This window comes from Scylla paramamosain, chromosome 9 (genome assembly GCF_035594125.1).
Source record: "Scylla paramamosain isolate STU-SP2022 chromosome 9, ASM3559412v1, whole genome shotgun sequence".
In the NCBI taxonomy this organism is placed as follows: Eukaryota; Metazoa; Arthropoda; class Malacostraca; order Decapoda; family Portunidae; genus Scylla; species Scylla paramamosain.
In genome coordinates, this window is record NC_087159.1 from 28,997,501 (window position 1) to 29,010,447 (window position 12,947).

The 12,947-nt window shown below is 36.8% G+C and overlaps 1 protein-coding gene across 1 annotated transcript; it reads right to left on the minus strand.

Moving 5' to 3' along the window:
• Positions 1–9,076: 9,076 nt before the first annotated feature.
• Positions 9,077–11,776, minus strand: LOC135103838 (mucin-2-like). Its single transcript, XM_064010665.1, has 5 exons — positions 11,506–11,776; positions 11,099–11,195; positions 10,144–10,722; positions 9,530–9,650; positions 9,077–9,258 (listed from the first exon to the last, which is right to left on the minus strand). The coding sequence occupies exons 1-5, from the start codon at positions 11,703–11,705 to the stop codon at positions 9,218–9,220; spliced, it is 1,038 nt and encodes a 345-aa protein (XP_063866735.1). The 5' UTR covers positions 11,706–11,776; the 3' UTR covers positions 9,077–9,217.
• Between the last annotated feature and the right edge of the window lie 1,171 nt (positions 11,777–12,947).

Sequence of the window (12,947 nt, forward strand, 5' to 3'; positions counted from 1 at the left end):
TACTAAGTAGTCGCCGACCGTGACGGACATCCATCCCTGCTCTGCTGTGTGATGTACTTACACTGTTATCAGATACGCATTGCTGTTGACGGCTAGCAGTTGGCAGCAAGTAAGCTAATTTTGATCTACTTCTGCCAGATATTTTCATGAAGTCAAAATTTCACCCGGAAATCATATTGAATTACATATTCTTGTGAGTATAAAATATTGTAAAACGACTTCAAAGTTATTATACATTACTACTAATTAACAAGCTTACTAATACATCTATCGTAGATCCATTTTCCGATTAAGAATGAAGCAGCAGCGTAACGGCCTTCATTAAGGAAATAGTTCCATGGTATATGTAATATAGATTTGATGTCTTAACTTTGGGTGATATATCAGTAGATTTCTGAGGTAACTAGTTATAAAAGCAACATTAATCATGATAATGTTACATAAGGGTTAAATATGTTCTGATTGTATCACGGTTTTTATACTTGAGAGGGTAGAGATTACAGTAGTCCTTAATAAGTCTGGAAATCTCGTGCATCCCACCGCTGCCACCAGAAATATGTGCCGATTACCCAGTGCCGATTACCCAGTATTTTAACAAATAAATAAATCAATAAATAAACTACTTAATTATAGAATAAATAAATAAATGAATAAATAAAGATGAAAAATCTATAACGAACAGAAACGATATTAGAAAATAGAATATTGTAGTGTTCATACCTATAAATGTTATCACTAAATTTGCATATATAATAATAATAATAATAATAATAATAATAATAATAATAATAATAATAATAATAATAATAATAATAATTCTAACTACTAATAGTAGTAACAACAGTAGAGACACCACAATATATATAAGTTTTATTTAAATTATGAGCAATAATACAATGTAAATATTCTTAAACATAAGTTTCTAAGAGCAGTGTTTGCTTAAAGTTCTGCTATCGTCTTGGTTCAGCTTCCTTCCAGGTGAGAGATGTTCATTTTACTTAGAAGTTGTAACCTCTGACAGGTGGGACGGTTATCGTATCCCATAGGTATCGACCCATAGGTAAACGAAATTCATTAATAACTATCATGGATTTCGTAAGCTTTCCGAATATAATAAGTTTGTCAATTCCTTTTGCTTCCACAACTTGGAATTCTCATTATACATAAATGAGCAGGGAATATGTTATATAATGGTGATGATCCATCTCAGGACGGATCATACACCCCAAGCAAATGTCCAATGAAGTGCACCCTTTTCCAGATTTGTTTATTTATTTATCTATTTATTTGTTTTATTTATTTATTTATTTTTTTTTTTTCTCTGATGGCTACATTGTCACCCTGACTGCAAGCCATAGTGTTTGGGATTCTTGGGCTGGGGAACACATAGTTTATAAGTAGTAGATCAAAGTCTTGTGCCAGACTCTTTGAAATGCTTTTGATGTCTAAGGCAACAGCGAAAATTTCACCAAAATCCCAGACGATGACTAAGGGCCGATTTCACAGTCGCTTTTTAACGTTTCCAACCAAAAGTCTTACCAATCTGGTAAGAGGCATTAACCCTAGATCCGATTTCACAGTCGTTGTTTTTTGTGGTTTTGGTAATTCCCAACCTGGTAATGATCATGACAAAACAAAGACTGCTGATTCCGTAATGTTGATATGCCTGAGCGATTTCATTAGACAAAACGACTCAGTGCTTTACAGTAGAAGTAACCATGTAAAAAAAAAAAAAAAAAAAAAAAAAAAAAAAAAAAAAAAAAAAAAAGAGAGAGAGAGAGAGAAAAGCATGGAAATACGTCACTGATGTCTTCAACACGCCATATCCATTATAACATTTTGTTATTTAAATTCTTCCCTTTGAATTAAGTGCGACTAAATTCTGATTTTACCAACCAGGCACATAATAAATAATCTATTTTTCTCCCTTATTGCTATACACACATTGTAAAATTTAAATATTTTGAGTTTTATGGGAATAATGGTAGCCCACTCATTTTGAGACAGTGACTATATATATATATATATATATATATATATATATATATATATATATATATATATATATATATATATATATATATATATATATATATATATATATATATATATATATATATATATATATATATATATATATATATATATATATTTATATATTATTTATTTATCTCTGCGAAAAATTATTAGTTTCCTTTAATCATAATGTATACAGTGAAAGGATTAACAGTTAAACTAATAAATTGAATCAATCTAAACCTAGCCTAACCGAACATAGCCCACTTTTGGAAACAGAAATGCTATTTCAATATTATCCAATATTTTTCTTAGGTGACAAATTCCATATACCCTATGCATATGTCAGGATTATTACAGGAGTTTGTATTACATGGAAGGATAGCAAATTAAATAAGGGTGACAGCTAGTGAAGTTTTCATCACCTGATGAAGGTGAGTTTATGCTGCCATTTAAATTCTTAAATTCTATCATATCAATATTATAGTTTTGTTCTGTTAAACCATTCTAATATATTTAGGAAATAGTACAACTACAAGAGTATAAGAACTTGTGCTATTTGCAAAAAAAAAAAAAAAAAAATAAAATAAAATAAAATAAAATAAATAAATAAAATAAATAAATAAATAAATAAAAATAATAAATAAATGAATAAATGAATAAATAAATGCATTAGTAAGTTTCATTGGGAGGTCCATTAGTTACCAAAGGCTTCAATTCCTAGTTAGGATTAAAACAACGCCAAGAAAAGCAATTGTGAAATCAGATATGTTGGTGATGGTGGAGATCACCACACATTGGTAACAACCACAACAAAAGGAATCAGCTTTGAAATCGGCCCTCAGGACCGATTTAAATTCCCATTTGTTGGATAACGTTCCCAACCGAAAACTTTATCAACCTAGTAAAAGGCATTGCCAATACCTTGATCCGATGTCAAGGGGCCAATTTCACAATTGCTTTGTAATGTTCCCAACCAAAAGCCTTATCAACTTGGTAACACGCATTAGCAACACCTCGATACGAATTCACAGTCGTTTTTTGTGGTTTCGGTAATCCTGAACCTGATAACGATCATAACTAAACGAATACCTTTCATTCGGTAATGTTGGTATACCGGTGTAGGTTCACTCGAGATCAAGCCAGCACTCGGGATCGGCGCATGCATGAACAGTGTGCCAGACATACGATGCGTCAATTAGGTTCTGCCCTTGTATGTTCACTCGAGGTCTATCCAGAACTCGGGATCAGTGCATGCTTGAACAACATGCCAGATGTACGGTTCGATGCCTCATTTGTGCCCTGTCGTCACGGAATAAGCATCGAACTGCTGCTCTGAGGATGAATTCGGTACATGATATACTCGGCTCATGGTTTCTTGGGACGGTTTGAATACTTAGATACATTGTTTTCATGTGTAATGCTACTGTTCTTACATTTTATGTGATATTCGTTGCCTCAATAAAGTCTTCTTTTGGTTTCCAACGAACCACACTCTATAATGTAAACACTAAACATGGCGAAAGCGCAGGGGTGATAGTGTTTACAAGCGAATTCGTCCCTTATCGAGTGTGGTTCATTCGAAACCAAAAGAAAACTTTACTGAGGCAACGAAGATCACATGAAATGTAAGAAAAATAGCATTAGATACGAAATGTTTTGGGTTTTATGGAAATAACTCTAGCCTACTAGTTGTGAGTCAGTGACCATCTATCTCTGGGCAAAATTACGATGCTCTCTCTCTCTCTCTCTCTCTCTCTCTCTCTCTCTCTCTCTCTCTCTCTCTCTCTCTCTCTCTCATGATCTAGATTTCAGATAATGAAAGGATTAGCAATCAGATTAATAAACTAAATTATTCTAAATCTAGCCTAACCTAACTAAACTTAGCCCTTTGATGGAAACGGCTATATTATTTAAATAATATCCAATATTTCCTTTAGGTGACAGATTCCATATACCCTATGCGTATATCAGGATTATTACAGGAGTTCGATCAAGGGGCGTAGCAGATGAAATAAGGGTGACAGGCGCTGAAATTTTTATCAGCTGGTGAAGTGAGTTCACGCCGCCATTCAAATTCTTACATTTTATCATTACTATTACAGCTTAAAAAATGTTGCTGTACTATTAAATAATTTTAATGTATAATTTAGAAAATGATACAGTAACAAGAGGATAAGAAGCTGTGTTATTTGCAAAGAATAAATACATTGGTAAGCTCCATCGGGGAGGTGCCCCAGTTCCCGATCTTGAATTACCAGAGGTTCCAATTTCTGTTTAAAGGATTAAAACAAAGTTGTGAACACGGCTGTTAAATCAAATTTGTTATTGTTGGTGGAGCTCACTCATTAGTAACGATCACAACAAAAACAAATGACTGTGGGCCGATTTCACAGTCGCCTGGTAAGGGTTCCAACCGAGAGCCTTACCAACTTATTAACAGGCATTACTATCACCTCGATCCGATTTCACAAACGTTGTTTTCGTGGTTTTGGTAATCCACATCCTAGTAACAATCATGACAAAACGAACACCTCTGATTCTGTAACGTTGGTATGCCGGAGCGGTCTCATTACACAAATATAGTCTTTTTTTTTTTTTTTATATATATAAAGGAAATGACTAAGGCCCTAAGAGAGAGAGAGAGAGAGAGAGAGAGAGAGAGGGCAATGAAATACGTCATTTGTGCCTTCAACACGCCATATCCATTTACTGCAAACATGGTTGCATTATGTGATTTACATTCTTACTTTTGAATATTTATCTGTCTAACATTCGCCAGACTCTGCGTATGCCAACCAGGCACATAATAAATCATCTATTTATCTCCCGTTTATTTCTTTACACATGCATACATTATTAGATTGAAAGATTTCAGGTTTTTATGGAAATAACCCTAGCCTACCGAGTGACTATTTATTTCTAGGCAAAAATATGATTTTTTTTTTTTTTTATCATGATCTACACAATGAAAGGATTAGCAATTTAATTAATGAACTTGATTAATTTAAGTTTAGCCTAATCTAACCAAACATAGCTCTTTCTAAGGAAACGGCAATGTTATTTAAATATCTTCCAGTATTTCTCTTAGGTGACAAATTTCATAATTATACGCTATGGATGTCAGGATTATTACAGGATTTTCACTAAGGGGCATAGCAGATAAAATAAAGGTGACAAATACTGAAGTTTTCATCAACTGGTGAAGTGAGTTCACGCTACCATGTAAATTCTTTTTAAATTTTATCATATCACTAGTACAGCCTGCAAAGCGTTGCTATACTGATCATTTTAATTTATAATTTAAGAAATAATACAACTACAAAAAGATAAGAACTTGTGCTAAAGGTTCCAATTTCTGGTAAGGATCAAAATACACAACACCACGAAAAACGGCTGTGAAATCTGGTGGCGTGTCTCAGAACCGATTTTCGCTTGGTAACGTTCTCAACTGAAAGCCTTACCGAGCTGGTAACAGGATCCGATTTCATAGTTGTTGTTTTCGTGGTTTCGGTAATCTCCAACCTGATAACGATCATAACAAAACGTATATCTCTGATTCTGTTATGTTGGTATGCTGGAGTCAATTATCGACAAAAGAACTGACCATGCCAGCAGTAAGAAGAAGAAGAAGAAGAAGAAGAAGAAGAAGAAGAAGAGAGAGAGAGAGAGAGAGAGAGAGAGAGAGAGAGAGAGAGAGAGAGAGAGAGAGAGAGAGAGAGAGGCGTGGAAATACGTCACTGATGCTTTCAACACGGCATATATAATTTCTATAAGTATGATTACATTTTGTGATTCAAATTATTCCTTTTGAATATCTCTAACATTACCAAACTCTCTTTATACCACCAACGCACATACTAAATCATTTACTATTTTTCTCTCCCTCATTGCTTTACACATACATTGTTAGATTTAAATATTTTAGGTTTTATGGAACTAACCCTAGCCTGCTAATTTTGAGATAGTGACTTCATTTTTTAGCAATGTGTGTGTGTATATATATATATATATATATATATATATATATATATATATATATATATATATATATATATATATATATATATATATATATATATATATATATATATATATTTTTTTTTTTTTTTTTTTTTTTTTTTTTTTTTTCAATTGTGATCTGCAGAATGAATGGATTAACAATGAAATTAATGAAGTGAATTAATCTAAAGCTAGCTTGACCTAACGAAACCTAGCCCTGTGATAGAAACGGTAATGTGATTTCAATATTTTTCAATGTTTCTCTTAGGTAACAAGTTTTATATATCCTATGCTATATATCCCATGTTAGGATTGTTGCAGGAATTTTTAACCAAGGACGCGTAGCAGATGAAACAAGGGTGACAGGAAGTGAAGTTTTTCATCAGTTGGTGAAGTGAGTTCACACTGCAATCCAAATTCTTCTGCTTTGTTACCATATTACTACTATAGCCTACAAAATGTTGCTGTACTGTTAAATAATTTTTATGTATAATTTACGAAATAGTAAAGTACAAGAGGATAAGAACTTGTGCTATTCGTAATAATTAAATGAATTGGTAAGCTCCATTGGGGAGGCACAGGAACTCCCAAGCCCGTGTGGCAGGATGAAATGTCCGAACTAGAGTACCTATTCAATATAGGTACTCTAGTCCCGTGTAGTACGTTCAAGTGACCATCAGTTTCAAGTGACCAAGTATACGCGTAGCCCTATTTTCACTACCTGACGCATTTATTCCCAGTCCCAAGAAACCATGAGCCAAATATATCATCTCCTGAATTCATCCTCAGACCAACAGGGAGATGAGGCATCGAATTTTATGTGTGGCACGCTGTTCACATGCGTTGATCCTGAGAGATTAATTGATCTCGAGTGAACCTAACTTGATAAATCAGTCACAGCATGGCTTCACGAAGGGGAAGTCTTGCCTGACAAACTTGTTAAGTTTTTACAGTAAGGTGTACGAGGCAGTAGATAATGGTGATAGTTATGATATCTTATATCTGGACTTTAGTAAAGCATTCGACAAGGTGCCCCATCAAAGGCTCCTGAGAAAGGTTAGGGCGCACAGGATAGATGGGAAGGTGTTAGGTTGGATAGGGTCATGGCTTGGTAACAGGCGACAGAGAGTGCTAATAAACGGCTCGAAATCCGAGTGGGGTCATGTCATTAGTGGGGTGCCACAGGAATCAGTATTAGGGCCATTATTATTTCTAATATATATCAATGACTTGGATAGTGGAATTAGTAGCGATGTTAGTAAATTTGCGGATGACACAAAGATAGGTAGATTAATTAGGTCAGAAGCGGATGCCATCGCCTTGCAGACAGACTTAGATAGAATGAATGAATGGACGGATAGATGGCAAATGCAATTTAATATCAATAAATGCAAAGTGCTTAGCGTAGGTAGAGGAAACCCACACAATAGGTACACATTAAACACCCAAACTCTGGTAGGTACAGGGTACGAGAAAGATTTAGGAGTTATAGTTAGCTCTGAACTCCGTCTAGGGAAACAATGCATAGAAGCCAGAAACAAGGCAAATAGGGTACTAGGATTCATTTTTAGGAGTGTTAAAAGTAGAAGGCCGGAAGTAATATTAAAGTTATACTTGGCGCTGGTCAGACCTCATCTACAGTAGACTACGCTGTGCAGTTCTGGTCCCCACATTACAGGAAAGATATAGGTCTATTAGAATCAGTACAGAGGAGAATGACTAAAAGGATACAGGGGATGAGGAGTATTCCTTACGAAGCGAGGTTGAAGCGGTTAAATTTACATTCTCTAGAGAGACGTAGGTTAAGAGGGGACCTGATAGAAGTCTTTAAGTGGTATAAGGGTTATAACAAGGGAGATGTAAGCAAAATTCTTAGGATCAGCAACCAGGGTAGAACAAGAAATAACGGGTTCAAGCTTGAAAAATTTAGGTTTAGGAAGGAGATAGGAAAAAATTGGTTCTCGAATAGAGTGGTAGATGAGTGGAACGGACTCAGTAATCATGTAGTTAGTGCCAGGACACTAGAGAGCTTTAAGAGAAGATTAGACAAGTTTATGGATGGGGATAACAGATGGAAATAGGTAGGAGTGTTTCATACAGGGACTGCCACGTGTAAGCCTGGTCGCTTCTTGCAGCTTCCCTTATTTCTTATGTTCTTATGTTCTTCTTATGTTCTTATGAACCTACTCCGGTGTGGCAGTATGAAATGTCCGGTGTAGTGTTCATAAGTGACCAGCTAGTTCCAAGTGACCAAGTGCGCGCGCAGCCTCATTTTTACTGTCAGACGTACGACGCATTCGCTTCCAGCCACGGCAACGCACAGACGTCCCAATAAAAAGTAAAAAGAACTGATATATTAAAGAGAAATTGTGTGATGTGGCATAATAGCTAAAGAATCTCGGCCAACGCCTAAACGTTCTTCCAAGAATTAATTGAGTGTCCTTAAGAGGGGGTCCAAGGAGGTTTGTGCGTTGCCATAGATGGGAGTAAATGAGCCAGACGTCTGGTAGTGGAAATAGGGATGCGCGCGCACTTGATCACTTGAAACTAGCTGGTCACCTAAAAACCGGACATTTCATATATATAATACTGCCACACCGGATAGTCCGGATGGCCATCTTATCGTACAGAGACACTTGTTCGTGGAGCTGGGTGCGGTGAGGTCTATCAAAGCTTCGGACAAGGAGGTTGTAATAATGTATGCGGACGATGTTTTTTAACACCGGTAAACTATGATATTTTGGATCACTCAGCAACATGTCGCACCTGAAACTCGATTTTATAGCTATACATTATCCTAATGCTTTAAAGGTTATGTTAATGCTAATAATAGTGTATCGCAAATATTTGCGTTAAAAGATCATTGAATGACAGAAATATTAGGATACTATTTAAAGGGATGTGGTTTTATATATATATATATATATATATATATATATATATATATATATATATATATATATATATATATATATATATATATATATATATATATATATATATATATATATATATATATATAAAGGGAACTGAACTGATGGTTCATGATAGTCAGTCATTTACTTCAAAGTTTTATTTAAATTATGATATAATATAGTGTAAATATTCCTAAGCATCAATTTATAAGAGGTGTCCATTCGTGAAGCTGTGCTCTCGTTGTGAATCAGCCTCATTCCGGATTAGAGATCACAATGTCAACTTAAAAGTTGAAACTTGTGAGAGGTGGTGGGTAACTATATGCTGCAACAAATACAGTAGAATTATTATGAGACCTATGCATCAGATGGCTTTATGGGAAATGTTGCAATGTTTATGATGATTGAGTGACTCAAGATATACTCATTGTCTATTCACACAAAATATAGTAATGGTAGGTTTAGTTAATGGTTGAGCGTGATTTAGTTACCACAGTCTTAGGAAGAGTAATAACATTTTCCCGAGTTTTTTTTTTTTTTTTTTTTTTTTTTTTTAATGCTTCTGTTACTTCAATAGCAGAGTGGAGGACACTTACTGGGTTTGGTGACAGGAGGGGGGAGGTATGAGGTAGTGGGCGTGATCTCCTCCGTGGTGGTGACGTACGCAGTGGAATACACTGTCTCCACTTCGGTGAAGTACAAGGAAGTGGTCTCCACCTGTAGCGGGACACGAAGACATCAGTTCCGTGGACTACACACGTTTTACCACGCTTTTTTGTACAAGTTTGCGCTGACTTACATAAGAAAGTCTTGGTAACATAAGTGTTAAATGGTATTCATGAGTGATTAGTAAAATTATAGTGAATTAGCCTGCTTGTAATAGTAGCATGCATGTTTTACCACACTTTTTTGTACAAGTTTGCGCTGACTTACATAAGAAAGTCTTGGTAACATAAGTGTTAAATGGTATTCATGAGTGATTAGTAAAATTATAGTGAATTAGCCTGCTTGTAATAGTAGCATGCATATGTGACTGCAACGATCTATTAATAGAATATCGCAATTAGGACGCTGGAGCCTTGAGTTTCTTTCTTAACCTTATCTGCGAAACTTGAAATTTAATTTTAGTCGCAGCTGAAGGAAAATTCCGCTGCATTAAGTCTTCACGGCTAAGGGTCGAGAACATGATGGGTAACAGGGATTGTCTTACCTGGACCTGGGTGGAGACGACGGTCTCGGTCTCGTACTGGGTTTGTGTGACGGACACAGTTGATAACTGAGTCTCGACTTCCGTTGAGTACTCGGTCTCTGTGATGTAGGAAGGCTCAACAACGGTGGAGACGACAGTCTCGTACTGAGTTTCGGTGGAGTGGACAGTGTCGGTCACTACTTCAGTTTCTGTCACGTACACAGTATTGTGGACAATGTCGATGACCGTGGAAACTTGTGTTTCTGTGATGTGTGTGGGTTCCACCACGGTAGAAATGACGGTCTCGTACTCGACAGCGGTGGAGACGACGGTCTCGTACTGAGTCTCAGTGGAGTGGACAGTGTCGGTAACAACTTGAGTCTCTGTCACATACTCAGTGTTGTGGACAGTGTCGACGACCGTGGAAACTTGTGTTTCTGTGATGTATGTGGGTTCCACCACGGTAGAAACGACGGTCTCGTATTCAGTAAGATGTTCAGTTTCGGTGACCGTGACATAGTTGTCGACAGTCGTTGTGACGTAAGAGGGAACAGTCTCCGTCACCGTCACTAATTTATCCACGTACGTTGTTGAGCAAGGCTGCAAGAAACGTTTGTTGGTTGGCATAAGAGTAAGACAATGAGGGAAAGCAAATTATTTGACAGTATAACACTTTTTTGTTGAGATATGCTTGTTTTCTTTTTCTTCCTTTTTTTTTTTTTTTTTGAGGAGGAGGGTTGGGATAAGAGGAAGCTAATATAGTAATGCAAATTGTATAAAGATAAAGGCATTTTTTTTTCTTCACGGATGCGTTCTTCAGATTTCATTTATTTTATTTTTTCTTACATATCTATATATATTTGCGTGTGTGTGTGTGTGTGTGTGTGTGTGTGTGTGTGTGTGTGTGTGTGTGTGTGTGTGTGCTTTGTTATTTCTGTATCTCTATGGCCATTTTCATATTTACTTCCTCACTTACGGGTAGATACGTTTGTCGCGGAGGTTCGTAGAGTCTACGGGGCTTGTCTGGCAGGCACAATACAGATGAGCTCGCCACCAACAAGAAGAGACCGTATCTGTACACAGGGAAGGAATTTCGAGATTCTTTTTACATGAAAGCAATAATTCCATGCATCTCTATAAGAGAGAGAGCAAGTTGTCGCTCTCTTGCCCCTTCCATCATTCACTTCCACCGCTCGTGTACAGTCGTGTACACAATATGAACAAAAAATAAATATTTTCTCCTCATTACTATAAATAAATGGGTATAGGTATTCCGAATTGTCCCGTAGTTTCCGAGTGACATGAATTTCACAATGTAACAGTTTCTCTTTCTCATAAGTACGCAAAACACTCCAAGCCCGACCAGTGTGCTCACGGACTAACCTGAACATGGTGAGTTCAATTATTGCTGAGTGAGGACCACTGCCACCTAGATCGGTACCAAGACAATGTGTGAGCAAGCGTCTTCCAGGCCTCCAATATATACTCGCACAGCTTGCCTTATTCCGCCTGGTCTCTTGTCCTGCTGACCATGAGGAGAATTGAGAGTCCACGAGAAAGTGGGGAGATGCCCTAGCTGTCATTGTTGTAGAAGGACAGGCGGTCGTCGGTTCTGGTGACGGCTAGGGGGAGCGAAGTGACAAGGGTGTGGTGCGGAAGTCTGTCCATCCAGGAATGAAGCTGTTGATATTTATTATTAAGTTAATACTTAAACTTTCATTTACTCTCTCTCTCTCTCTCTCTCTCTCTCTCTCTCTCTCTCTCTCTCTCTCTCTCTCTCTCTCTCTCTCTCTCTCTCTCTCTCTCTCTCTCTCATTTTGTTAGTCATTTTGCGGTGTCAGTAAGGGGTCAAGAAGTACCAGTAAATTGTGCAGAAATAAAATAATGTTGATCCCGGACTTTCTACAATTAAACTTGGTCAATTAAGGCCTAAACTTTTTGCACGTAGAACTTTTCTCGTAGAGCGACGGATGGAAAGAAGAAAATGATTATAGGAAAATAAAATTCACTAGCAGGACGCGTGGAACTTTCACGAAAGCAGAAAACACATGAACACCCGCAGTAAAATCATGAGGTTCTCAAGGAATCCATAAACTAACACTGGATCCGGATTCCAATTAACCAACAACCTATAAGTTACCATTTGTGAGAGTGTCATGTCGTATTAACGGCAGAACAAGACGAATTATATGATCAATAACTATCGTAGACCTCGTAAACTTTGTGAATATCTACTTTTATCAATGCCCTTGGCTTTCACTACTTGGAATTCTTAAATTCTTCATAAATGAGCAGGGAATCTGCTATGAAGTGGTGCTGATCCATCTCCAGACGGATCGTACACATCAAGCAAATGGTTGCCTCGTGTTCCGTGGAGTGCACCTTTTTTTTTTTTTTTTTTTTTTTTCATGACTGCATTTTCACTCTAATTGCGGCACTTAGTGGTCGAGGTTCTCAATCTAAGGGAACCCTCGTGAGCAATATTTGCCCCGGTGTCAGAGAAAGACGAGACTTTCTGCCTCTGTGTGTGAGCTCTATCTTCCAGGGATATGAGGCTGCTTTTATTGCTGCAGAGAGCTGGCATTCACCGTGTGTTGTATTAGCTGTTATGTTACTAATGCTTTTATACTATTGTATTTTTTTTTTTTTTTCAGTAATAATGCATGTTTCCAAACTATGGCGCTACAAGATCCTATTGTTGTGCAGTATTGACTCATTCGATTAATCCCAATCAACTACTAAGTGCAAGTTGAGAATTTCTCATTAGATATGTCATTTGGATCGGGGTTACGTCGTACAATCATGCTAGAAAGTGACGTCGCGAT

Bases quoted from the DNA above. Each gene is read 5' to 3' on its own strand.
- LOC135103838 (XM_064010665.1), bottom strand. From the start codon at position 11,705: ATGACAGCTAGGGCATCTCCCCACTTTCTCGTGGACTCTCAATTCTCC. The intron at 10,723-11,098 runs GTAAGTGAGGAA...CGTTTCTTGCAG, and splicing joins CGCGACAAACGTATCTACCC to CCTTGCTCAACAACGTACGT. The intron at 9,651-10,143 runs GTAAGACAATCC...GTCCCGCTACAG, and splicing joins TCGTCTCCACCCAGGTCCAG to GTGGAGACCACTTCCTTGTA.